Source organism: Mesoplodon densirostris, chromosome 7, assembly GCF_025265405.1.
Source record: "Mesoplodon densirostris isolate mMesDen1 chromosome 7, mMesDen1 primary haplotype, whole genome shotgun sequence".
NCBI classification, from domain to species: Eukaryota; Metazoa; Chordata; class Mammalia; order Artiodactyla; family Ziphiidae; genus Mesoplodon; species Mesoplodon densirostris.
Window position 1 is genome coordinate 16,886,634 of NC_082667.1, and position 27,396 is coordinate 16,914,029.

At 44.3% G+C, this 27,396-nt stretch overlaps 1 protein-coding gene across 3 annotated transcripts in view; it reads right to left on the minus strand.

Moving 5' to 3' along the window:
- Positions 1–27,396, minus strand: part of EXT2 (exostosin glycosyltransferase 2) — a 143,502-nt gene that overhangs the window by 96,117 nt on the left and 19,989 nt on the right. For all 3 annotated transcript variants that reach the window (XM_060104633.1, XM_060104632.1, XM_060104631.1), the window contains 3 exons: positions 13,325–13,520; positions 11,378–11,517; positions 8,501–8,594 (listed from right to left, as the gene is read on the minus strand). In XM_060104633.1, the coding sequence (XP_059960616.1) occupies positions 8,501–8,594; positions 11,378–11,517; positions 13,325–13,520 (430 nt within the window). The remainder of the gene's footprint in view (positions 1–8,500; positions 8,595–11,377; positions 11,518–13,324; positions 13,521–27,396) is intronic.

Here is a 27,396-nt window from a genome sequence, read left to right on the forward strand (position 1 = left end):
TGGTTTCCACTATTAACATTTCTCAAACTTTCTGGACTGGGACCCACACTAAGAAACATACAAATACATTTTATACTGCAACTCATCGCGCGCATTCACACAAAAGAAACAAAGGTTTCAGGAAATATTCACCCTTGCTATGTAATAATCTAGTATCTTTCTATTATCTTTCATTTTTAAAAAATAAAATGCCAGTCAAGACCCACTGAATTGACTTCATGATCTACTAATGAATCATGAGACCCTCAGTTTGGAAAATACTGCAGTACCCAATGTCCCCCTTTCCCCAAAAAAATAATCGGCTGGAATCAGAAAACCTGGGTTCAAGGGTAGGCTCAGCTCTGACCCTAGCAATTCATTCTCAAGATCACTTGAACTCTAGGGTTTATACATCATTTATAAAATATGAGAAAAAGGGTTGAATAATTTCTAAGGTCCCTTCCAGCTCTTTTGATTTTTTTTTCCCTCAATCTCCTTAACTGATACTGCTTTCCCCTCTCATCACACATCCTTTCATTACTCTCCACTTGTCACTTACCTTCCCTTCCTTCTAACTCCCTACAAAGTTCTCTGCTACTGGTATTCCAAGTCCCCCCCTTGGGCTGCTCCATCTGACCTACCGTGTCTTTCCCACAGAAGCCAACCTCTGCGAGAAGGTCAGTACCTCTCAGAGCATCCTCTCCTTATTCGAGGCCAGCCAGTCGTGAAGCCCCCTTCACCTCCTAATCTGTTCCTGACTCTCCACAGTACGACTGAGTGACAGCACTTCTGGCCTCTTCATTCATATACTACTGAAAGTACTCTCCCCAGCACCCTGATGGCCTTTCTTATAGACAGGATCTGTGTCCCTCCCTCCCTTTTCAAAGATCTCCCTCACTGTGCCTATACAATTCTAGGAACAAAGCAGGTACTCAGTACATATTTATTTGACGGGTTTGCATTATGAAATCAAGGACTCTAATAATTCTCCCAGATTTAGAGAATATTTAGGTGGGCTACTCTAGGAAAAGTCGCCAAACCAATTAAAATTGGCATCACAGTACAATAAGCGAGCATTTACAGACAGAGCTCCATCTACTACCCATGATGCTCGCCATGGACAAGGTATGCCCAGGTTGCCAAGGAAAGCAGCTTTATGGTCTCTGCATCTGGACTGTGAGGATTTAAATCTCAGAAGCTATACAAAATAACTGCAAATCAGCCCATACCTTAAAGACAGGGAAATTTATCTACAGGCCCTAGTGCACTATAAATTTGAGACAGTTCTATTAAAATGCTTTTCTTGGCTTCCCATCAGATACTTGGCAAGAGTCTTTTTCCAATAAGGTTCTTAATACTAAAGTTGAAAAAAAGAAAAGTTAAACACATAAAAATGCTCTTCCTTAAGAGTTTCGATTAAATGAGTCCTTATTTTATCCTACTTTAAACATACGTTGACCGGTCTCCTTCAGAATATGGATTTATACATTCAGGAAAACTCCAACAGAGTATACAGTGCTACTGAAACAAAGTTATGAAACTCAAAATATCCCGTAATCACACTCTTCCCCAAGGCTCTCCCACTGGCCAAAGAGCCTGACTTTGTATCAGACCATGGTTGTCTGTTTCACAGGGAGAACTCCAGGGATCAGGTCAGTGTGTTTGTTGAAGGGTAAGTGATCCAGTAGCTTTTTCTAGGGCAAGTACAAAAGCAGGGATGGGAAATAGAGCTTGGAGTGGCATGTTGGGACTGGAGAGCAGGGGTGGGGCGGGGTGGGGTGGGGTGGGGGGAGAGGAAGGGAAGCAGGGAACACTTGGCATTTTTTAAAAGCCCTGAGAGTTCAGTTTATATATATTAAAAAATTTTCTATTTCACAGTGGGGGGGATAAGAGTGACAGACATTATAATATTGATCCTGGAAATGAGAAGTGAAATCTTTTCCACATTCTTTTTTTTTTTTTTTTTTTTGTGGTACGCGGGCCTCTCACTGTTGTGGCCTCTCCCATTGCGGAGCACAGGCTCCGGACGCGCAGGCTCAGCGGCCATGGCTCACGGGCCCAGCCGCTCTGCGGCATGTGGGATCCTCCCAGACCGGGGCACGAACCCATGTCCCCTGCATCGGCAGGCGGACTCTCAACCACTGCGCCACCAGGGAAGCCCTTCCACATTCTTCATAACATATTTCCAGGGATGTGTCCAGTCCCAAATGTCTCAAGCGACCATGTTTTGGGGAAGACTATCCAATAAGCAGTTAGCTTGAATTACTGGGAAGGGCATCCTGATTTTCAGCCTCGATCCAGGCCACAAAGCTCTATAATTTGAGTAAAGTTGTGGGCAGCAAAAGAGTATGCTCCCTGTCTGTCCCTTACATATTGTGTGGTCTCCGGAGGATCACCTTACGTCTCTTTTATTCAGTTTCCTCACATTAAAAAATTCGGATTACTCCTCTCGCTGCCTATCTCACTACTCTGTTTACAGAGTTTGCTTTGTAAATTGTGTGTGTGTTGCGGGGGGGGGGGGGGAGCAGGGGGAGGGAGGGAGGGAGGGAGAAATGGACACAGACTGCTATGTAGCCATCAATGGACACAACAGTCAAGCCACCAGCATAGGGAACCCTCAGAGAACACATCCCTCTGGACTGCTGAGGCTTCTAGATATCCGAGGGTTTACACATTTAAGTGAATCACAAAACCTTTTTAAAAAATAAAAACAAACATTTTAGATAGAAAACTTTATAAAATATTTTACATGAAAGCCAATATTTTAAAAATATATATATGCTAAACAAAATTTAAACCTTCACTTAAAGACTGTAGGGCATCACCAAGAAGAGCCATTTCTGTATTTCCTCGGTTTTAAGATGCCCCATCAATAACATCTTCAAGGGGATGAAATAGAAACTATATTCAATGTTCAAAGTGATGGTAAGACTCATTTGGATGCCAGAAATCCAAAATATGAAAAACAAACAAACACACGCATACTTCTTTGAACCGAGGAATTCCGCCATCTTGCAATGACACGCCCATATTGTGAAGCGCACACAGTGGTCTGCATACATCCAAAGTGCTGAAAGTTCTATTTTTAAAATAGCTTTTCCGTCTTCTCTATTCATGCCTGACTGGCAGATGACCCATCTCACAGACCCTCAGGTGAGGTCTTTCTTTCAAATTTGTCACTTTTAAACTACTATGGCTATGGAAAGTGGATAATTCAATGTGCTGAAATCGCGTGTAAACAGGATAAAATAGCAGCCTCCTGTCGGGGCTCTCCCCTGAATAAAATGCGTGAGCTCTGGTGGATGCGCACACACTTACTGTTCTGTGGTCTCTCCTCCGGCATAGCTACACCTAACTACAGTCCTGCTAGGTGAGGGTACCACAGTTTCTTCAGTGGAAGTGTTCTTTTGCCTAATCAGCCCATTATACCTTCAAGTACTCCTCCATGGCACAAATATTTGGTAGGCTTAGTAGGAAAATATGAAGGCAGACTGAGATGGGTCAGTGTAATAGATTGAAAAGAAACGGATATTTTAACTTAGCCAAGCGTTAAAGGAGAGATAGAGCAAAGAAGATGCTGAATGTTTCTGCCACCTCAAAGGCTCCTAGTCAGTTGAGTACAAAGAAGAGTTCAAAGGCAAGGCAGGCTCCTGACTTCCACCTCCTAGTGTGGCTGAGGTTAGAGGTCACTGCTGGTGGAGCCACTGACCAATAAAAGAATGTTTGGAAACTCCGTTCAACAGATAAACTGGGGATCCGTTTACGCCTTCCCCCCTATCCACACAAACATTTCTAACTATACAGTCCAGTGTCTATTCAGCCTTCCAATATCCCAGATTGCTTTCTTTTCCATTGTGATTCAAAGGGAGACGTGAGTGTTCCATATGACTACAGAAAAATACTTGGTTGCATACTTCTTCCTGGTTTCCAGTGTGAGAAAGATGGTTGACGGGACTCCCCATCTTTAAGGCTTACATCAAATGCTACCTCCCCAATAAAGCTGTCCGTAACAGCTTTAACCCGTACTTCCTCCCATGTCAGACCCCTAACAGCCTTTGGAAAACCTGCACCATCTTCTCAGCTTTCTTCAGGCTTATACCCACATATCCCCAAGATGGCTGTTAGGCCTCTGTGGGTGGGGATCACAGGTTGCTTATCACCTCCCATCATCTCCCCTTGGGGAAAAAACATAATTAGGGCTGTACTGAATTAATTAACTAGTTAATTTAGCTCATAGGACAATAAAAGGCTGACTAGTGAGTTGGCTTTATACTGCTGTAACTATTAACCTCTCATTGAAGGAACTGGTTTTTAACTTAACCACAAAAAAACCCATAAGCCACCCCAGCTCTTTCAATGTCATATATGCCAGTACTGCTGGCTGTTGGCCTTTAGGGGGAGATAACACAGATGCAGGTTGTACTTCCACAATCTTAGCTTGACCCCAGCTCTTACTTCAGGGTCTAGCCCTGCATTTAACGTTATGGCTGCTTCACTAGCGCATCTAAGGTCAGGTGGAAAACTTAATTAGGTTTCCTTGTCAGGCAGAATATCCTTCTCTCTTGGTACATCCTAACTCCCGAGTCGTGTTAAGGATTTTCACCATGTATTCATCGATCAGATTATAGCCCCTGAACTCTAAGCTGCAAAAGGTTACTGCAATACCTTCGTCACCAAGATCCCACCCCCCATCTCTGGGGTCAATTCAGAAACTCTGGCTCTATTCCATCACAGGAGAGCAGAATCCTGTGCTAAGTGCAGCAAGGAGCGGGTCTCGAGAGAGCGGTTCTGAGGACAACGTCAATGTAGCTTACAGAACTTAGGACTTCTTGGAAACAAACACTCAAAAGGAAAATGAGTCACTTAAGAGTGGATGGAGCCCTCTGCTGGCTACAACTGTCCACGCAGGCCCTTGAGCCGGTTCTGAGTTTCTGAGCAAGAAAATCAGACCCTCTGTTCCTCGGTCTCAGCTCATTCTAACATGATCAACCAGGGGTTCCAAGGTATCAGCTACCGATGCCACAGGTTTTCCCCTAAAAGTTTATGCCTGTCTTACAGAAAGACTCAAATTTGACCTCCCTAAAGAGAATTCACTAAGGTGTAAAAACTTTCCAGAACCAAGTGTGTGCTATTTTTTCCGTTACTCCTGCCAAGGTCAGATTCAGTCAATGGAGGGTATACAGAAGGCAAAATGACAAGCATATTCTGGAAAGGACAAAAGAACTGTCTCTAATCTTAGACAGAGGATTAACTATCAATAGAAAAGTGGTTCCCAATCACAGAAATGTTGCTCCACGGGGGGCATTTGGTAACGTCTAGAGACACTGCCGGTTGTCACAAGTTGGGAGACAGGTGTATGGCTGAGGTCTGGCAGCTAAACTTATTCATCCTTTATAACTACCTGGGAATTGCTTCAACCAGATAATCTCACCTTTCGTTGAGATCAGTCCAGTCTAGAAATGTGAGGTTGGGAGAAGAAAAGAGGTCATTTTGGAGATGTAGAATATTCAGAGAAAGGGGAGCAGGACTAAACGGGGCATGGCAGCAGAGAGTGTCAGAAGGTCTGAAAATAGCACAGAGAAAAGGGGCATCAGCAAGCAGAAGGGAGATTTAGAACGGGAGGCAGGAAAGTACCAAGACTGCCTTTACCCTCCAAGTTGACATAATGTAGGTTATTCACCACCAGAGACAGTAACTGGCCCTCATGACAGGAGGTGGTCATGGGAAAGAGATGACCACTTAATTATTAATGTTGTCAAGGACAAGGGTTTCACAGCGTTTTTTTAACAGCTGAATGGAACATGAGAGATGATCTAGCCGACGCCTTGATTTCATAAATGAGGAAAGGAAAGTCCAAGGAGCTTTGGTAACTTGTCATGGTTGTATAATTAATAGGGACAGACTCAGGGCTCATACTCGAGTCTTCTGACTCCAAGTGTGTCTCTTTGAACCAAAACAACCTAAAATTACAGTTTTAAGTAACCTTTAGTCATTCCATCTCAACGGTTCTATGATTCCGAGCCTGTCACCGAAAAGGCAGGCCAGGCTCGTCTCAGACCTACGGTTTCCAAGCCAAGCTCCCGGAAAACAAGGGCATTCTGGGAGCTGACAGTGGGAGCTCTGCTTGGCAACTAAGTGATTCTCTTTCCCGCACGAAGGTGGCCGGGGGGAGAAGGTAACTGGATAGAACTTGCTCATTTTTACCTACCCAGTGTTTTCTTAGCCTTTTAGGCTAAATCTAGAAAAAGATGATATCTGATTTAGCAGATGAGTTTCTATTTAATTATGTTAAACAAATCAAGATGCCATAAAAAGAAACACAAAGAGCATGAACACCAGCGTCCTTCAAGGAGCATTTTCTTCTACATGAGTTGTAAGAATCACAGGTTTAGATCAAGAATGTAGAGATCTCTAGACTGATTTTCTAATTCACTAAAACTCAGATGAGGTCAGGAATTAAGTAACAAACGGGGAAGCCCAGAAACTTAAAACGAACATGGGTGTGCTATGAAAAAACTTCAGGGAGGCTAAACTCAACCTGTGATTTGTTTTCAAATCAGAACACCAAAATGTTTTACAGATGAGGCTACTGAGGTCCAGAGAAGGCAGATCCTTGGCCAAGGGCACAGAGTTAGTAACTGGGCAAGCTGGCATTCAACACAGGCAGTCTGGGGTAAGAACCTACAGAGTTAATTACTGTGTGATGTGCCATCTCTTTGGTTTAAGAAGCTCGGTACCAAAATAAAGAAGTGGACTGACCACATTCACTAACTCCCTCCTAAAACCCTAAAATGACAATAAAGGGGAATTTTTTTAAATTAAGGCATAATCACTGAAAGATAAAGAGAACGGGGGAGGAGATAACAGCAACAAAATGTGGAAGCGGAAAAGCAGAAGGAAAGGTGGTAGCTGACGCTATAGGCCCAAGAGAGCACATCCTACATCAGCTGAGAAAAATCTGGGTTCCGCTGCAGAAACTCAGGGGAAAAGGCAGTGCTCAGAGCAGGAGGACAGATGGAAAATGTATTTAGGAAGCAGTTAGAAGCCCAGAATTCCTCCCCATTCCACACACAGCTGGGTGACTGCCCTGCCCTAGCCCAGACAGAGGCTTGAGGCTCGTTCCTGGGACAAGGTTAGACACAGGGGTGCATGGGACAGTAACATCCTCAACGCTGAGAGCCCTCCAAACCTCTTCTCCAGCTCAGCACCTACATAGATAATTTTGATAGAAATAAAAACTTGTTAAAATCCATTAAAAAAAAAAAAAAGAACTAGAGAAAACCATGATCCAAAAGGATACATACACCCCAGTATTCACTGCGGCTCTGTTTACAATCATCAAGACATGGAAGTAACCTAAATCTCCATCAACAGATGAACGGATAAAGAAGATGTGGTGCATATATACAATGGAATATTACTCAGCCATAAAAAAAGAATGAAGTAATGCCATTTGCAGCAACATGGATGGACCCAGAGATTATCATACTAAGTAAGTCAGACAGAGAAAGACAAATATCATATCACTTATATGTGGAATCTAAAAAAATGGTACAAATGAACTTATTTACAAAACAGAAACAGAGGGACTTCTCTGGCGGTCCAATGCTTAAGACCCTGCGCTTCCACTGCAGGGGGTGTTCAGTCCCTGGTGAGGGAACTAAGATCCCACATGCTGCGCTGCGTGCCACACGGCGTGGCCAAAAACATAAATAAATAGAGTGGATGTATGTATGTGTATAACTGATTCACTGTACAGTAGAAACTAACACAACATTGTAAATCAACTATGCGCCAATAAAAATTTTTTAAAAAAAAGAAAGAAAGGAAAAAAAGAAATAGAAACAACATGCACAGTACCAAGACTGGGATAGTCTTTTTTCAGTTTTTAACTTGTTTCACATTTAAGCCCAACTAAACTTCTTTTGGGAGAGAGAAAGGGCAGCAGGACTACACAGGACGCGTGGTGGGTGCATTAGACAGCGGAGAGCAGCCCAGGGGAAGGGGCATCAGAAGGTAGACGAGAGACCTGGGAGGGGAAGAGGGAGGGTGCACGTGTTCTGGGGAGAGGAGGGCACCTCTTAATCACGAGGGCCGCTGAAGGGGGGATCCAGGCCAGCTGACACCAAGACACTCTCGAGGTCAAGGCTCCTCAGAAGCATCACCCTGAAACGTGCTGGCTTCCACAGCCGTCTCGGTCACCAGAACCCTCACCTGCCGCGTAAACCACCTTCCAGAGAGGGGCAGCTCTGCGTCCCGAACATACCGCTGAGGTGTGACCCTAGCGTCACAGTAGGCTTACCTCAAGAGCATTTCTGAATCTCTGAGAGTTATTATTCCAAACCTTACCTGATGCAACTCCCTAACACTGCTTTCCTCTTTTAAGTTTAGTTGGTCAACGTAGTGGAGGAAATAAATCCCACTCCCACACTCAGCAGCCATCGCTCTGTACCCAAGCAGCTAGGGCCACCCTTTCACGTCACCCACGCCCCCTCCACAACAGGGCTGCCTGGCCCCTTACCTGTCTCTGCATTTCTTCAATCTGTCTTTGGGGGATGCTCTGCAGAATACTGTACACATCTGACATCTTTTCTTCTGGCACAGCCACAGATGCTCTAGAGACAAGAGCAAGACAACTGATGGACACGCAGCCCTGTACACAAAGCACTGCTACGTACATTTCTTATTTAATTCTCACAAGCAGAAGCAACAACACCCCCAAACTACCCTCAGCCCCACAGTCCTTGCAGTGAGTAGTCCCTCTTCCTTGCCCCTTTCTCAGGGCCGACCAGCTCAAAGGAGCTCCCACCAGCTCCATCTCTCAGCTCCCCAGCACCACTCCATTCATCTCCCATCCTCCGTCCACTCCCCACTGTGCTTCAGCCACACAGGTACCCTCTAAGTCTCCTGAACATACCACACTCTGCCTAACCACAAGGGCTTTGCGTGTCCAATTCTGCCTACCTGGTACTCTTCTTCACTCTTCACTGCCCACTCTGAATTAACAATGACTCTTCTCCTTTAGCTATATTCACCAATCCATTCATTTATTCAGCGTATATTTATGGAGACCCTACTATGTGCTAGGTCCTGGCAATACAACAGTGAACAAATCAGACATGGAAGGAAGGCCAGGGAGTGAGAGGACCAGGGGAATAACCCGAGGGAGAGCATTCCAGAAGGAACAATAAGCAAAAGGCCCTGAGGAAACAGGGTGTCGGGAATGTTCCAGCAACAGCAAGGAGGCCAGTGTGGCAGGAGCACAGTAAAGAAGGTGGAGAATGCCAGGCAGTGAAGAGAAACAGGGGAGGGAGGGAGGGTCACAATAAAGCCTCTGGGGCCTCCCTGGCCATTTAAGGACTTACGCTTTCACTGAGATAGAAAACCACAGAAGGTGTCAGGAAAGCACGGCACGATATGGTTATGTTCCAACTGGATCATTCTGCCTGAAGTGTTAGAACAAACTACAGGAAGCAGGAGCAGAAGCAGGGAGAACAGCTGGGGCCCACTGCACGGTCCAGGCAAGGGATGCTAAGAGGGAGGAAGTGATGAAAGTGACGAGGGAGCGGAGCCAGCAGGACGTGCCACCAGATTAGTGATGGTGGGTAAGGGAGAGAGGGCTCGATGACGACTTACTCTTCATGGATTCAGCAGAGTTGGTCATTATATTTGTCTAGGTTAATTTATTAAAATCTGAAACCCCCTCCGCCCACTAGCCTAGTTCACTAGGATGGAAGCACGTCTGGTCCCACTCACCAGCATATCCCGAGCACCTGGCATACTGCCTAGCACAACTGCACTTAATAAATACTTGTTAAATAAGTAAATGATTTCTACCATACAGATGGGAAAACTGAGGCTCAAAAAGATTAAGTGATTGGCAAGATCACAAAGCTAGCCAATAATAGAGCTGGTTATCTGAACCCCAGCCTTTGGCTTCAAATCCAGGGCCCTTCCACCACTTATCCAAATTACATCTACCCAAGCACATCTAGATCCTCATAGGAATGAATATCTTCTCAGACTCAGCTCAGGGTCACTGCCTCTGAGAAGCCCTACCCAACCCCACAGCCAGCAAGGGTATGTGTCTCTTCCTCCCTCTCCAAGCATCCCATCCAGCCAGGGCTGCATCTCAGCTCTGCATCTGGTAATCACTGGCTTACTTGTCTATCTCCCACCACTGGACTAAGAGCTTCTCAGAGGCAAGACCTGACCTCGATCATCTTTGTATCCCCATACCCAACACAGTACCTGGCAAAGAGAGGGTGCTCAATACATATTTCCACAGATGAATAAGTGACTGGAAGTGGCTCATCACTTATCCAGGACACAGAGAATCACACACCCTCCTCCTCCAAGCTGAACTGGGCTCCCTCCCTGTTCTGGGTTTCCATAGCCCCCCTGCATGCATCTGTTACAGCGTTTATCATACAATATTATAATTGTTGGTTTGTCTTCCCCACTGGATTCTCACCTCCTTAAGAGCAGAGCCTGTATTATTCACGGTAGGCTTTCCAGTAAATGTGAGATAAGTGAATGTACACATGAATGAATGCTATTTAAATTGTTCAAATACCTGTGGTGACCAGGCTTGAACATGATATTAAAAAAGGTGGAAGAGGAGAAAGCAATTAAGCACTTGAGGCAAAGACAAGCCTGAGAGGTATGTACAAAAGGAACTCGTTTTCAAAAACCTTTAACCTCCAAAGTCCTGGGGAAATGAAACAAGAGACGAGCAGACTATCCCATGAAGCACAGCACTGACAGTCACATTCAGGCAGGACCCATGCATGTCCATCTGTCTACTGGGAGTGTTTCTAAGCTTTCACCCGTGTGCAGGCGCTCCGCCTCCAGCCAGTACTTTATGCAAATTCAACAGACTCTAGAGCAGTGGTTCTCAACTGTGGCTACAAATCAGAATTGCCCATGGAGCTTCAAAAGTCCTGAGGACAAGGCCCAGGTATGTGTTTAAAAGTTCTTCAGGTGAGTACACTCTAGTCACAGCTGAGAACCACTGCTCTAGGTCAAGGGTAAACGGCCAGATGGTAATATTTTAGGTTTTGCAGGCCATGTAATCTCTTGCCATTTTAAACTACAGTACTCAACTCTGCCACTGTCACTCAAAAACAGCCAAAGATCATGTGTAAATGAATGGGTATGCTGTGATTCAATAAAGCTTTATTTACAAACACTGGCAGCCTACCATATTTGGCCCAAAGGCCTGTTGGCCAACCTCGGCTCCAGGCCAACGGACTAACTCTCCTTATGGAAAATATAGCAAAAACCAGCTGAAGGACTACTTTTCCAACCTAGCTAGTGTTACAATTGCTGGGGGCACTTTTAAAATCTAATCCATGCAGGACTCCTGGTGTAAAGTTTATCAGAAGGTAACACCCACCTCTTCCAGTCAAGAACTTCAGAGAAAGGCAGAATGTAGGAGTCTGCAATGATAACTGGGACACAGCCGGCCCGCAACACGTCACTCAACACCGCCTGGCCCAGACGAGCTCCTCGAAGGACCACACAAAAAGTAGCCTCCTGCAGGAATACAGGCAAAGGGAGGGATTACATACCAGTTTCGCTGATCTACTTAGTCTGATACCCGCAGACCACGAAGTTCTTTCAAGGGCTGAAGCCAAGCAACACCAAAAGTGCTAAAAGGTAGCAGGTCACACCAGTAAGACTAAAAAGCTTAAGTGGCTGCGATGTTCTGGTTTTCCACTCTTCAGTGTCAGCGCGATGCCTCCACTGTTGGCGTTCTGAAAATGTTCACAACCCACGTCTAGGTCTTCCTCTGGACACTCAACAACGTGACTTTGCAAGGGATGGATTCTTTCAGTCCTAGTGTGCTGTGTACACACACTGTGGCACAGTGGCTGCACAGCGCTCAGAATACCTACCTCCGCCTACCTTGTTATAGAATTATTTGGTCTGGGCCTACCAGTCTCCCTAGAGGACCCCCTAAATAGAAAGTATCAAATCTCCTTTTATCTTTCTACTCCCCATGGCATCTAGCAGTGTGCTTTGCATATAGAAGACATTCATTTCATGAATGCAATGCCTTAGAAAACATATTAAGACAGATGTGCTCTATTTAGAAACAATCCATCGAACAAAAAGCAAAATCTCAAAAAATTTCTTCCTCGTTCACTCCCTCAAACTTGTACTCGATGTGGGACAGGTTTGGGAGAGATGTACAGAAGAAGAAACAGCTGCAATAAGTCAACCAAAATAAGAAAAGGCCCCATCTCTAATACTCAGTTTCTCCCAGTTTTTGCCTCTTCAGGAGGAAAAAAAGTTAAAAAACAAAACACTGTTTAATCTTTAAAGCTAGAGAAAAGGAAAGTTCAGAAAAAATATGAAGAAACTCAACATGCCAAATGCCTCCGGGGATAAACCAGAAAACAGCAAGAGTGGAAAAAGGGCATCAGTCATGGTGGAGGTGCAGGTGGACAGCTCAGCTGGCCCCAAAGAGTCGGTGTCCAGATGTGGACACACGTGCTGATAACCATTTTTCCTGTCTAGACAAAGGTTACTATAAATACTCCTGCTCACATCACCACTGTTATCAGTCAGACATTCCAGAGGAGATGCAGCACTTTTTGAGAGAAAGTATTTTAACAATCTCAGCATGGGCCAGTTCTCTTTGGAGATTAAAAAAAAAAAAAAAAAAAATCACACCAGCTCTTTGATATTTCTCCTTGAAATAACCTGTCCGTATTTTAAATATTTATGTGAACAAAACTCATTTTCTCCTTTCCTAGCCTCGAGGCCCTTGGAGTGTGAAATATCCTGCTTATAAAACATCCCCAGAAGGACTACTCTGCTTCCGGTTATGGAAGCCCTGCCACTTCCACAGTACCAGTAGGACATGCTAAGGGCGGCAAAAACACCAAGAGACAAAATGGTGACAAAAAATAAAAACCTCTCACTCAGGAAAAGCTGACCATGGCCTTACGGGTTGGCACAGTCAGAGGATACAAGCTGCACCTTAGAGAAGGAAGTTTCTCTGGGCTGGATTATGAATACAGTGATAAAAGCAAAATAGGTATGCCTGCTTTGTCTATGTGGTTTTTTTGTAAATCTATGGGATTTGTGCTTTTGCAGTAAGATGAATATCTGAAAGGAGTAGGAACGCTCATAGGCCAAGCAGCTTTGCACAAACAGTACACAGATGCCAAAGCTCCTGGAGGTCCATGGCTGCAGTGAAGAGCAGTCTGTGTCTTCCTCTCCCCTTGGGGAGCTCTGCTAGCTGAACGTGGGAAACACCTGTCTGTTGGGGTCAGTTTCACCTTGCGGATGTGACCTGTGCCAAGCCCCAAGAGAGGTGCCGGGTGGCACTCACCTGCAGCACCTGTGGGTAATCAAAGACCTGGTGCTTATGGCAGCGCTTTCGGGCAGCAGGGATGCCCTCGGAGAGGTTGGTGCACTTGTCCAGGACCAACGTCGCTTCTCCGTGTCTGGCCTGGAGGGTGGCCAGCTCCTCTCTGTACTCAGGATGCAGAGCCATCTGGGACGACAGGAGGAAGTACCGCCGTGGCCTACGAAGGACAAAACGAGGGACTGGGACCTTGCAGCCACTGTGTGAGTCAAGTGAGACCAACTTTGATATTAAACTTACCAGCAACAAGCATTTTCTCACCCTTCTTTATTCACATCCTTGACTTTTTGGGAAATTATACTCTGTGGCATTGCTGAATGTTTAAATATTATACAATCTAAGAAAGCAATCTATGACTCATTCATATGCTGGAGCATCATGCCGTCATTAAAGATTTCATTTGGGAAAAGTTCTTAATGCTTTGAGGAAATGCTTATAATATGCCGAGCTAAGGGAACATGCTTTATGTGTGTGTGTGTATGTACATGTGTAAAGACAGAAACTGACGGACTGGTTGACTATCTGGAAGAACATCAAATGCTATCATTAGTTCTATATGAGTTCTCGGCTCTGAAAAGGAACTGAGAGCAGGCTGCATCCTTCAAACAGGAAACAAGGGGTCTTAATGGACAGCAGTGGCTGTGAAAGCAGAATAGGTGAAAGACTGCTTCCGGCTGTGGAGTGGCACCCTATGCCACCCAACATCCCCATCCTCAAGGCCACAGGGACTCAGGAAGACCAAACTGGTCATTGAGAACAAGTGGAATAAACCATCCTCACCAAGGAATGGAACCAGTCTTAACATCTGGATAGCAAGGATGCTTACAAGAAAATGGAGTGAAGGCAGGATTTCCAAGAAGCTAGCGCCATTTAAATCTCCACGAGAGACAAAACGCGAGCACACAGTGAGTAAGCCAGGCATTGGGGGAAGACTCTGGGGAGACCAGATGGTAAGTAATTCCCTCCCGCAGGCAGACAGGTTACAGAGCGTAAACACGACATGGGCTGAGGGACCAGCAGGGATCACTGTAGAAGAAAGGAAGAATATAAAGCAGGTTCCAGAGGAAATGAAACCCCCATCAGACCTAGAAGCAGGACTCACTTAAACTGGTACAGACCAGGGAAAATACTGAACATACACCTCTCTAGGTACTGCCACCAGGGAAGATAACAGGAAGCGATGCATAAGGAACAACCCAAAGGCCACAGTCTGAACCCCACTCCCCACCCCGCCACTTTTCTTCCTGCTTTGGGAGAAAGAAAGGGTAATTGTTTTATTTTTCCATTGTTTCTCAGGCTTATCTGGAGGGTCCAGCTGGAGAACACCGTACGCATCCACCCATGGCCAAAGAATAATCATTCTCTAACGGAGAAGGTGTCACTTTCCCAAGCATTAAGCTTCATGCCCACAAGACACAGAGCAGTGATTGGGAAGGTGAACACTCTCCCTGCCAGCAGTTCAGCTCAACAGAGCAGCACCCGCCATAGCTGTGCATGGCTTTTAAATCCTCAGAACCATTTCTTCTGGTCATTTCTTTCTACAGCTGAACTAGAAGCAAAGGGTGTTGCCCACACCACAGGGAAGAAAGAAAGGGACAAGCAGATTCCCTAGAACTTCACTGTCCAACAGCAGTTAGCCACGTGAGACCATTTAAGTCTATTAAAATTTAAAATCCAGTTCCTCAGTCACATTAGCCACATTTCAAATGCTCAACAGCCGTATGTGGCCAGTGGGCATCTGACAGCACAAATACAGATCATCTCCTCACTGCAAGTTCTATTTGAGAAAGCTGCCCTGGACGGTAGTGCAGACCCAGAGCCCGGGGTAGAGGCAAGCAGAGGTAAGAGAGACATGGAACAGCAGCCCGTCAGGGAGATAGTGTGGATCAGCTGTATCGACTGGTTTCTCTCATCCTGGGCAGCTCCCCCCTAAATCACGTTTTATTGGACAATATACTGTATATTTACAGCCAAAAGTATTCCTTCTAGCCACTGAAACAGACTCTTGAATTCTACTCCCAGCCCTGAGCCTCAATTATTTTTCTTTTGTAAAAGCACTAATTTTCAGAGGGATGACTTATCATGGCAAGATCACATATAGGGAGCACTCTCAGATCATCTCAAAGTGAAGACCATCTCCATTCAAAGTGTTTCTGTGATCAAACCTGTTTAAACAGGAGGAAGATTTACAGTCAAACTCTCAAGACAAGCATGGAAACCTCCTTAACAATGAAAGCCATTTGAAAATGAAATGAACTGTCTTGTGAGGCGCTGAGTTCTTTTTATTACAAATCAGAAAACTTTTCATTAAGAAGTAATAGCAAAAGGTATACATTAAGTTAGAGCTGAACGGCCTCTAAAGGTCTTTCCAATTCCCAAGACACTGGTTCTACGGTGGATGTCATGGAGCACTGGGACTTGCTGGATATTTCTGGAGATTTTCTATTTAAGTAACATAGAGCTGGTGCTCCGGGCTGCTGAGAACAAGAATCGACATGTTGGTATCCAAGGGGGTGTCCATGCAGGAGGAGGTAGAGTGCTGGAGTCCTGGAGGGAAGAGGGTGCTTCTGCACAGCGGGGGTGGCCCACCCACAGGGAATGCTGGAGTCTTAGTAGGGGGAGAGTTTCTACTTGGGAGAAGAGCAGGGAGGTGGCCTGGCACAGAGTACGAGATCCCTAAAAGAGGGACAGGGGAAGGGGTAGAGGTAGTTACGGCCTCCCAGCATGGGATGCCGAGACCAGGCGAGGTTAGGAGGGCATCCGGGCAGCCCAGGAGAGTGTTAGAGGCCGGGCAGGCTGAAAGGGCGGGGGAGGGGGATGGCAAGAGTAGCATCACTCCAGTGGTGGGGGGGGGGCGGTCAGACCCAAGAAGGGTGAGGAGGGTATCTGTCCTGGGGTGATGGGGAGAGCAGGAGCGCTACATGAGGGTCAGAGTCTGAGTGGGCGTGGAGAGGGCATCTGTGCAGTGAGGGGCAGCGACAACAACGTGACACAAGTCTGGTCCCATACAAGAGGGTCGATCCGAGAAGATCCTGAGGATAAGGGGAGGCAGATTTCTCACTGCCAGAGAAGGGGATTACAAATACGTAAAGAGAGGGAATTCCCTGGCGGTCCAGTGGTTAGGACTCCGCGCTTTCACTGCCGACGGACCAGGTTCGATACCTGGTTGGGGAAGTAGGATCCCGCAAGAGGCGCAGTGAAAAAAGAAAAAGAAAAAATATATATATATATATATATATGGAAAGAGAGAAAACCAGAATGCCCCTGCGGTGTTGGATGGAATTGAAGATACCGATATGAATGCATGGTTTTCAATACATGTGGACACACACACACACACACACAGAGAGAGAGAGAGAGAGAGAGAGAGAGAGAGAGAGGGAGAGAGAGAGAGAGAGAGGGAGGGAGGGAGGGAGGGAGATCCATCTATATAGACAGAGAAATAAATACAGATGCTAACGTGTGGTGCTCAAAGAAACTCTTGAGTAACGAAAGGCTCTGGGTTGGATTTCACTGTTAAGAACACAGTTCTATTTTTAGACACTCAGCCACCAGGCTCCCTGGATCCCCACCTACCACTACCATTTTCTACATAAATGTGCAGATGTGAACAAGAGTCTAAAAATGTTCCCCCTGCCTGCATGCTGGCTCTCCCTGACCCGGCAGATGGCTGGTTGATGGAGTAGGCCCATTTTAGTTTTAAGCAAACAAAATCTTAAGGTGGATTTGTTTTTCTTTCAAGGACTAAAATTACCAGCTACGACTTTCATGTTTCCTCCCAGCAGTGCTGATATCGAAGCTTAAGTAAAATCATGCTGAGAACTCGAAGTCTCCCTCAATAGTAACAGTTGTAAACTCCCAATTTAGTTCCTTTTAGAGAGAAAATGACAAGAATTCCAGCTGAGGCCAACACAGCTGTGAGAAGAAGCTATCAATAGCAGCAGTCCTCAGCTTCCCATTGAAAAATATTGAGAGAGATTTAAAATAAAAACAAAGCTCTTACTACTCTATGCAGCCCTCAAGAGATGTGGGAATTCCCTTAAAAAGCAACTCTCACAAAAGGCAACAGATCCCAAACGTTGCCGCGAGGTCACCCACACTGCCTCCTCCCAAGTCCCTAGAAAGTGTGGTGAGTCTGGAGCCTGTCTTTGCTTTGCTTCTTCCCCCCTTTTTTTCAGAGGGAGAGGAGTGTTGTTTGTAAAAGAAACACAACTGCAGGGCCAGACTACAAAACCGGCGGGGAAACGGAGAGGGCGGGTCCAAGTCCGCCGTAGAAATCCACCCCTTGGCCAGCAGGGGGAGGACCACGCCCATCGCAGCCTTTAGAGTGTCCTTCTGCTGCCCTTGAAGGTAGAGTGCTACTCTATCTAGTTACTGAACCTCAGAAGTTTAGAAATCAACTGCAGCCTTAAGCCATCTAAAGATCTTAATTTCAGCCTAATTACACATAAAAATTAGAGATTACGTTACCAAGAAAACACCACCGAGAAAACAGCCTGTAAACCTCTGAAACTACTCTTTGAAGGTAATTACTGTTCAGAGTGGTTTGCTCTCCTTTGTTTCATCTTCACTGAATCTTTTCCTTTCGGTATGTTTTCTTCCCTGGATTAAGTCTGAAGGGAAGTGACAGTCCTAAACCAATATAAGAGAGCTAGGGACGTCCCTGGTGGCACAGTGGTTAAGAATCCGCCTGCCAATGCAGGGGGCACAGGTTCGAGCCCTGGTCCGGGAAGATCCCACATGCCGTAGATCATCTAGGCCTGTGCACCACAACTACTGAGCCTGCGCTCTAGAGCCCGCGAGCCACAACTACTGAGCCTGCATGCCACAACTACTGAAGCCCGCACACCTAGAGCCCGTGCTCCGCAACAAGAGAAGCCACCGCAATGAGAAGCCCGTGCACCAGAACGAAGAGTGGCCCCCACTCACCGTAACTAGAGAAAGCCCGCGTGCAGCAACGAAGACCCAACGCAGCCAAAAATAAATACATAGATAAATAAATTTATTTTAAAAAAGAGAGAGAGAGCTAGATTATACTCAAGAGATTACATGATAAAGAGAGTTTCGTCCAAGCAGTCTTAAGAAAGAGGCCCAGAGGCAGCTGAGCGGCCTGCCAGACTCGCTTCTAACCTGCTCACCCTGTCTCACCCAGGCTTTCTCGGCCACAGCACTGCCGACATTTGGACCCAGTGATTCTTTGTAGTGAGGGGCTGCCCTGGGCCTCGTAGAGATTTAGCGGCATCACCGGCCTCCACCCACTAGATGCCTGCAGTGCCTTGTGAGGAACAGAGTTTTTTTTTTGTTTCTTTTTCTTTTTTTTTTTTTTTTTAAATATGTGGCCTTATGATACTACTGGTACCTTTTACTTCACTATATTGACTGGGGTACATTTATTAATTTATTTATTTTTGTTTTTGCTGTGTTTGGTCTTCGTTTCTAGTTGTGGCAAGCGGGGGCCACTCTTCATCACGGTGCGTGGGCCTCTCACTATCGCGGCCTCTCTTGTTGCGGAGCACAGGCTCCAGACGCACAGGCTCAGCAGCCGTGGCTCATGGGCCCAGCTGCTCCGCGGCATGCGGGATATTCCCGGACCGGGGCACGAACCCGTGTCCCCTGAACCGGCAGGCAGACTCCCAACCACTGCGCCACCAGGGAAGCCCCAGGAACAGAGTTAACACAGCCTGACGGCTCTCTTTCTTAAAAGGCTGGCCCTTGGCTGGTGCATGGAACTTCGATCTGGGGGGAAAACTGGAAGAATGGCTCACTGGGCCCAAACTGTACAAACAACAGGGTTTATGCTGAATACCTGCTTTCCTTCTGGGAGCCTGGAATTATGCACAGCACATGCCACGCAGAGACTGCCCATGTGATTCGTTCCCCCAAAAACCCTGGGCACTGAATCTCTAACGAGCTTAGCTGGTGGGCAGCATTTCACATGGTTGTCACAACTTGGTGCTGGGGGAAGTAAGCCCCTCTTGTGTGATGCCAAGGGGAGAGCACCCTTGGAAGCTTGCCCCTGGTTTCCCTGGACTTCACCCCATGTGCTTTTGCTCTCTGGGGACTGTGATTTACATCCTTTTGCTGTAATAAATCATAGCCACGAGTATGACTACACACTGAGTCCTGTGGGTCCTCCTGCAAGTCATCAAAATTGGAGGTGGTCTTGGGGACCACTGACACACCACCTCAGTCACGACAGTCAAAAATGGCTCCACACTCGGGCTTCGGTCAGAGCGCAGGGAGAGGACTGGGACTGGCGGCGAGAACTCAGCCTGAAGGGGGCTAATGTGCCACAGCTAGCCGGGAGGGAGTCCGGGAAAACTCTGGAGCTGCCGAAGAGGCAGGAGACTTTTTCTTCCCTCTTGGTTTCCTGGTGCGCGAGGAGAGGGGATTAAGAGCGCCGCGTAAAGGAGCTCCAGAGACGGGCGCGAGTCGCGGCTGAAAGCGCGGAGCCCAGAGACGGGCGTGGGACGCTGGGGCTGCTGCTGCCGCTGCCAAGAAGCCTGTGTGCGAGCGCAGGACACTGTCCACACCGCCCTTCCGGGAGCCTGTGCAGCCTGCCACTGCCGGGGTCCCGGGATCCAGGGGCGGCTTCCCTGGGAGAACGCACGGCGCGCCCCGGGCTGGTGCAACATCACGCCGACCTCTGCCGCTGCAGGCACGCCCCGCACTCCGTGCCCCTCCCTCCCGCCCGGCCTGAGTGAGCCAGAGTCCCCGAAGAGGCTGCTCCTTTAACCCTGTCCTGTCTGAGCGAAGAACAGACGCCCTCCGGCGACCTACACGCAGAGGCGGGGCCAAATCCAAAGCTGAGACCCAGGAGCTGTGAGAACAAAGAAGAGAAAGGGAAACCTCTCCCAGCAGCCTCAGAAGCAGCGGATTAAAGCTCCACAATCAACTTCATGTACCCTGCATCTGTGGAATACATGAATAGACAACAAATCATCCCAAATTGAGGAGCCAGGAGTCAGTGCTGTGCCTCTGAGGTGGGAGAGCGAACTTCAGGACACTGGTCCACAAGAGACCTCCCAGCTCCACATAATATCAAACGGCAAAAATCTTCCAGAGATCTCCATCTCAACACCAGCACCCAGCTTCACTCAACGACCAGCAAGCTACAGTGCTGGACACCCTATGCCAAACAACTAGCAAGACAGGAACACAACACCACCCATTAGCAGAGAGGCTGCCTAAAATCATAAAAAGTCCGCAAACACCCCAAAACACACCACCAGACGTGGACCTGCCCACCAGAAAGACAAGATCCAGCCTCATCCACCAGAACACAGGCAGTAGTCCCCTCCACCAAGAAGCCTACACAACCCACTAAACCAACCTTAGCCACTGGGGACAGACACCAAAAACAACGGGAACTACGAACCTGCAGCCTGCAAAGAGGAGACCCCAAACACAGTAACATAAGCAAAATGAGAAGACAGAAAAACACACAGCAGGAGAAGGAGCAAGATAAAAACCCACCAGACCTAACAAATGAAGAGGTAATAGGCAGTCTATCTGAAAAAGAATTCAGAATAATGATGGTAAAGATGATCCAAAATCTTGGAAATAGAATAGACAAAATGCAAGAAACAGTTAACAAGGACCTAGAAGAACTAAAGACGAATCAAGCATCGATTAAAAACACAATAAATGAAATAAAAAATACTCTAGATGGGATCAATAGCAGAATAACTGAGGCAGAAGAACGGATAAGTGAGGTGGAAGATAAAATAGTGGAAATAACTGCTGCACAGCAAAATAAAGAAAAAAGAATGAAAAGAACAGAGGACAGTCTCAGAGACCTCTGGGACAACATTAAACGCACCAACATTCGAATTATAGGGGTTCCAGAAGAAGAAGAGAAAAAGAAAGGGACTGAGAAAATATTTGAAGAGATTATAGTTGAAAACTTCCCTAATATGGGAAAGGAAATAGTTAATCAAGTCCAGGAGGCACAGAGAGTCCCATACAGAATAAATCCAAGGAGAAATACACCAAGACACATATTAATCAAACTGTCAAAAATTAAACACAAAGAAATCATATTAAAAGCAGCAAGGCAAAAACAACAAATAACACACAAGGGAATCCCCATCAGGATAACAGCTGATCTCTCAGCAGAAACTCTACAAGCCAGAAGGGAGTGGCAGGACATACTTAAAGTGATGAAGGAGAAAAACCTGCAACCAAGATTACTCTACCCAGCAAGGATCTCATTCAGATTTGATGGAGAAATTAAAACGTTTACAGACAAGCAAAAGCTGAGAGAGTTCAGCACCACCAAACCAGCTTTACAACAAATGCTAAAGGAACTTCTCTAGGCAAGAAACACAACAGAAGGAAAAGAACTACAATAACGAACCCAAAACAATTAAGAAAATGGGAATAGGAACATACATATCAATAATTACCTTAAATGTAAATGGACTAAATGCTCCCACCAAAAGACACAGACTGGCTGAATGGATACAAAAACAAGACCCATATATATGCTGTCTACAAGAGACCCACTTCAGACCTAGAGACACATACAGACTGAAAGTAAGGGGATGGAAAAAGATATTCCATGCAAATGGAAACCAAAAGAAAGCTGGAGTAGCAATTCTCATATCAGACAAAATAGACTTTAAAATAAAGACTACTAGAAGAGACAAAGAAGGACACTACATAATGATCAAGGGATCAATCCAAGAAGAAGATATAACAATTGTAAATATTTATGCACCAAACATAGGAGCACCTCAATACATAAGGGAAATATTAACAGCCATAAAAGGAGAAATCGACAGTAACACAATCATAGTAGGGGACTTTAACACCCCACTTTCACCAATGGACAGGTCATCCAAAATGAAAATAAATAAGGAAACACAAGCTTTAAATGATACATTAAACAAGATGGACTTAATTGATATTTATAGGACATTCCATCCAAAAACAACAGAATACACATTTTTCTCAAGTGCTCATGGAACATTCTCCAGGATAGATCATATCTTGGGTCACAAATCAAGCCTTGGTAAATTTAAGAAAATTGAAATTGTATCAAGTATCTTTTCCGACCACAATGCTATGAGACTAGATATCAATTACAGGAAAAAAGCTGTAAAACATACAAACACATGGAGGCTAAACAATACACTACTTAATAACGAAGTGATCACTGAAGAAATCAAAGAGGAAATTAAAAAATACCTAGAAACAAATGACAATGGAGACACGACGACCCAAAACCTATGGGATGCAGCAAAAGCAGTTCTAAGAGGGAAGTTTATGGCAATACAATCACACCTTAAGAAACAGGAAATATCTCGAATAAACAACCTAACCTTGCACCTAAAGCAATTAGAGAAAGAAGAACAAAAACATCCCAAAGTTAGCAGAAGGAAAGAAATCATAAAAATCAGATCAGAAATAAATGAAAAAGAAATGAAGGAAACGATAGCAAAGATCAATAAAACTAAAAGCTGGTTCTTTGAGAAGATAAACAAAATTGATAAACCATTAGCCAGACTCATCAAGAAAAAAAGGGAGAAGACTCAAATCAATAGAATTAGAAATGAAAACGGAGAAGTAACAACTGACACTGCAGAAATACAAAAGATCATGAGAGATTACTATAAGCAACTCTATGCCAATAAAATGGACAACCTGGAAGAAATGGACAAATTCTTAGAAATGCACAACCTGCCAAGACTGAATCAGGAAGAAATAGAAAATATGAACAGACCAATCACAAGCACTGAAATTGAAACTGTGATAAAAAATCTTCCGACAAACAAAAGCCCAGGACCAGATGGCTTCACAGGCGAATTCTATCAAGCATTTAGAAAAGAGCTAACACCTATCCTTCTGAAACTCTTCCAAAATATAGCAGAGGGAGGAACACTCCCAAACTCATTCTATGAGGCCACCATCACCTTGATACCAAAACCAGACAAGGTTGTCACAAAGAAAGAAAACTACAGGCCAATATCACTGATGAACATAGATGCAAAAATCCTCAACAAAATACTAGCAAACAGAATCCAACAGCACATTAAAAGGATCATACACCATGATCAAGTGGGGTTTATTCCAGGAATGCAAGGATTCTTCAATATACGCAAATCAATCAATGTGATACACCATATTAACAAACTGAAGGAGAAAAACCATATGATCATCTCAATAGATGCAGAGAAAGCTTTTGACAAAATTCAACACCCATTTATGATAAAAACCCTGCAGAAAGTAGGCATAGAGGGAACTTTCCTCAACATAATAAAGGCCATATATGACAAACCCACAGCCAGCATCGTCCTCAATGGTGAAAAACTGAAACCATTTCCACTAAGATCAGGAACAAGACAAGGTTGCCCACTCTCACCACTCTTATTCAACATAGTTTTGGAAGTTTTAGCCACAGCAATCAGAGAAGAAAAGGAAATTAAAGGAATCCAAATGGGAAAAGAAGAAGTAAAGCTGTCACTGTTTGCAGATGACATGATACTATACATAGAGAATCCTAAAGATGCTACCAGAAAACTACTAGAGCTAATCAATGAATTTGGTAAAGTTGCAGGATACAAAATTAATGCACAGAAATCTCTGGCATTCCTATATACTAATGATGAAAAATCTGAAAGTGAAATCAAGGAAACACTCCCATTTACCATTGCAACAAAAAGAATAAAATATCTAGGAATAAACCTACCTAAGGAGACAAAAGACCTGTATGCAGAAAATTATAAGACACTGATGAAAGAAATTAAAGATGATACAAATAGATGGAGAGATGTACCATGTTCTTGGATTGGAAGAATCAACATTGTGAAAATGACTCTACTACCCAAAGCAATCTACAGATTCAATGCAATACCTATCAAACTACCAATGGCATTTTTCACAGAACTAGAACAAAAAATTTCACAATTTGTATGGAAACACAAAAGACCCCGAATAGCCAAAGCAATCTTGAGAACGAAAAATGGAGCTGGAGGAATCAGGCTCCCTGACTTCAGACTATACTACAAAGCTACAGTAATCAAGACAGTATGGTACTGGCAGAAAAACAGAAAGATAGATCAATGGAACAGGATAGAAAGCCCAGAGATAAACCCACGGACATATGGTCACCTTATCTTTGATAAAGGAGGCAGGAATGTACAGTGGAGAAAGGACAGTCTCTTCAATAAGTGGTGCTGGGAAAACTGGACAGGGACATGTAAAAGTATGAGATTAGATCACTCCCTAACACCATACACAAAAATTAGCTCAAAGTGGATTAAAGACCTAAATGTAAGGCCAGACACTATCAAACTCCTAGAGGAAAACATAGGCAGAACACTCTATGACATAAATCACAGCAAGATCCTTTTTGACCCATCTCCTAGAGAAATGGAAATAAAGACAAAAATAAACACATGGGACCTAATGAAACTTCAAAGCTTTTGCACAGCAAAGGAAACCATAAACAAGACCAAAAGACAACCCTCAGAATGGGAGAAAATATTTGCAAATGAAGCAACTGACAAAGGATTAATCTCCAAAATTTATAAGCAGCTCATGCAGCTCAATAGCAAAAAAACAAACAACCCAATCCAAAAATGGGCAGAAGACCTAAATAGACATTTCTCCACAGAAGATATACAGACTGCCAACAAACACATGAAAGGATGCTCAACATCTTTACTCATTAGAGAAATGCAAATCAAAACTACAATGAGATATCATCTCACACCAGTCAGAATGGCCATCATCAAAAAATCTAGAAACAATAAATGCTGGAGAGGGTGTGGAAAAAAGGGAACACTCTTGCACTGCTGGTGGGAATGTGAATTGGTACAGCCACTATGGAGAACAGTATGGAGGTTCCTTAAAAAACTACAAATAGAACTACCATATGACCCAGCAATCCCACTACTGGGCATATACCCTGAGAAAACCATAATTCAAAAAGAGACATGTACCAAAATGTTCATAGCAGCCCTATTTACAATAGCCCGGAGATGGAAACAACCTAAGTGTCCATCATCGGATGAATGGATAAAGAAGATGTGGCACATATATACAATGGAATATTACTCAGCCATAAAAAGAAATGAAATTGAGCTATTTGTAATGAGGTGGATGGACCTAGAGTCTGTCATACAGAGTGAAGTAAGTCAGAAAGAGAAAGACAAATACTGTATGCTGACACATATATATGGAATTTAAGAAAAAAATGTCATCAAGAACATAGGGGTAAGACAGGAATAAAGACACAGACCTACTAGAGCATGGACTTGAGGATATGGGGAGGGGGAAGGGTAAGCTGTGACAAAGTGAAAGAGCGGCATGGACATATATACACTACCAAATGTAAGGTAGAGAGCTAGTGGGAAGCAGCCGCATAGCACAGGGAGATCAGCTCGGTTCTTTGTGACCGCCTGGAGGGGTGGGATAGGGAGGGTGGGAGGGAGACGCAAAAGGGAGGGGATATGGGAACATATGTATATGTATAACTGATTAAATTTGTAAAATAAAAAAAATAAAAAAAAATAAAAATAAAAAAATAAAAAAAAAAAAAGAAAATAAAAAAAAAAAAAAAAAATGGCTCCACAGATTGCCAAATGTGCCCGTGGAGGGGCAAAATCAACCTCCCTCCCCTGCTGAGAACCACCAGCCTGGGCACACTTGGCCCAAATAGGCCTGCAATAAAAGTTTGATTTGAACTGAAGTGAACAGAACTAAATTGAATTAAATAATCTCCAGAACAACAGGAAAAGAAAAGGGAAAAGAAGGTTTAAAAAAAAAAAACGTTTAAAATCACACAGTTGATTTCAAGTAAATGCTCACAGAAGCAGCAAGCAGAGGAGTAAACCTTTCTTCAATTTCAAGTGACTTTTCTCTATTCATTAGAGTTATTCAAAGCTAGTGCTACATAAATATGCCAAATTCAGATCCTAGGTACATGAGAGAAACTTGTACTGCCCCAAAGGGTACCAGCTGGGCTCACACAGATCACCCTTTCTCAACTTATGGAACTCCAGCCTCAGAACACGGCATTGAACTATATCAGTTCCTCCAGTCTACAAATTCTCTATAGATTTATTTTTGTGCTTTCATCTTGATGATGATCCAAAAAAATTAGTATAGGCAAATCTTTGCTCATATTTAATGATGTATACTACTAAAAAGTTTTCAATGTCCAAGCTTGTATTCGATGGGCTAATGAGAGGAGAAGGAAGACTTAAAATGTAAATAATGCAAAGCAAGTATACAAGGGTAAAATCTAAGTGATGGGTATACAGGTGTTCACCATAAAATTCTTTTAACTTTGCTGTCTGCTTCAAGATTTTCATTAAAATGTTGGGGAAAAAATACAAATCATCCATCTGTACCAGATGAAGACAATAATGTCAGTATATTATAACAATATGCTACATAAAGGGAAGCTTCCTAGTGGCTCAAACAGAAAAAGTGGCGGGAAGAAGTACACCATCACCCAGCATGCAAAGTACAGGCATGCTAAACGCAGAAGTCCCATAATTAACACCATATTCACCTTGAGAGATGCAATTCAGTTTTAAAGAAAAAGCCTCAGCTGTGACATTATGTTAATCTGACTGTTATTAGTTTCGTAGACTTGTCTGTATTTAATTTGTAAATTTGTTTTAGTTTTGTAGTTGTCTAAGTACAAAGCAGCTTAGATTGTTTTTTATTTGTCCTTATTCAAGTTGCCCTACTTAAAAAAGCAATTAAAATGCAAGGGATCTTGAAGAGCCAAAAACAAACAAAAATAAAACTCCTGAAAAAGAAGAACAAAGTTGGAGGACTTACATTTACCACTTACCACAAAACTACAGCAATCAAGACAGTGTGGTAGCGGCATTAGGACAGACATATAGACCAACGGAATAGAACTGAGACTTCAGAAATAAACCCATATATCTACAGCCAGCTGATTTTCAACAAGGGTGCCAAGGTCATTCAATGGGAAAAGAACAGTCTTTTCAACAAGTATGGATAAGACAACTGGATATCCACAAGGAAAAGAATGTGGGTGGACTCCTACC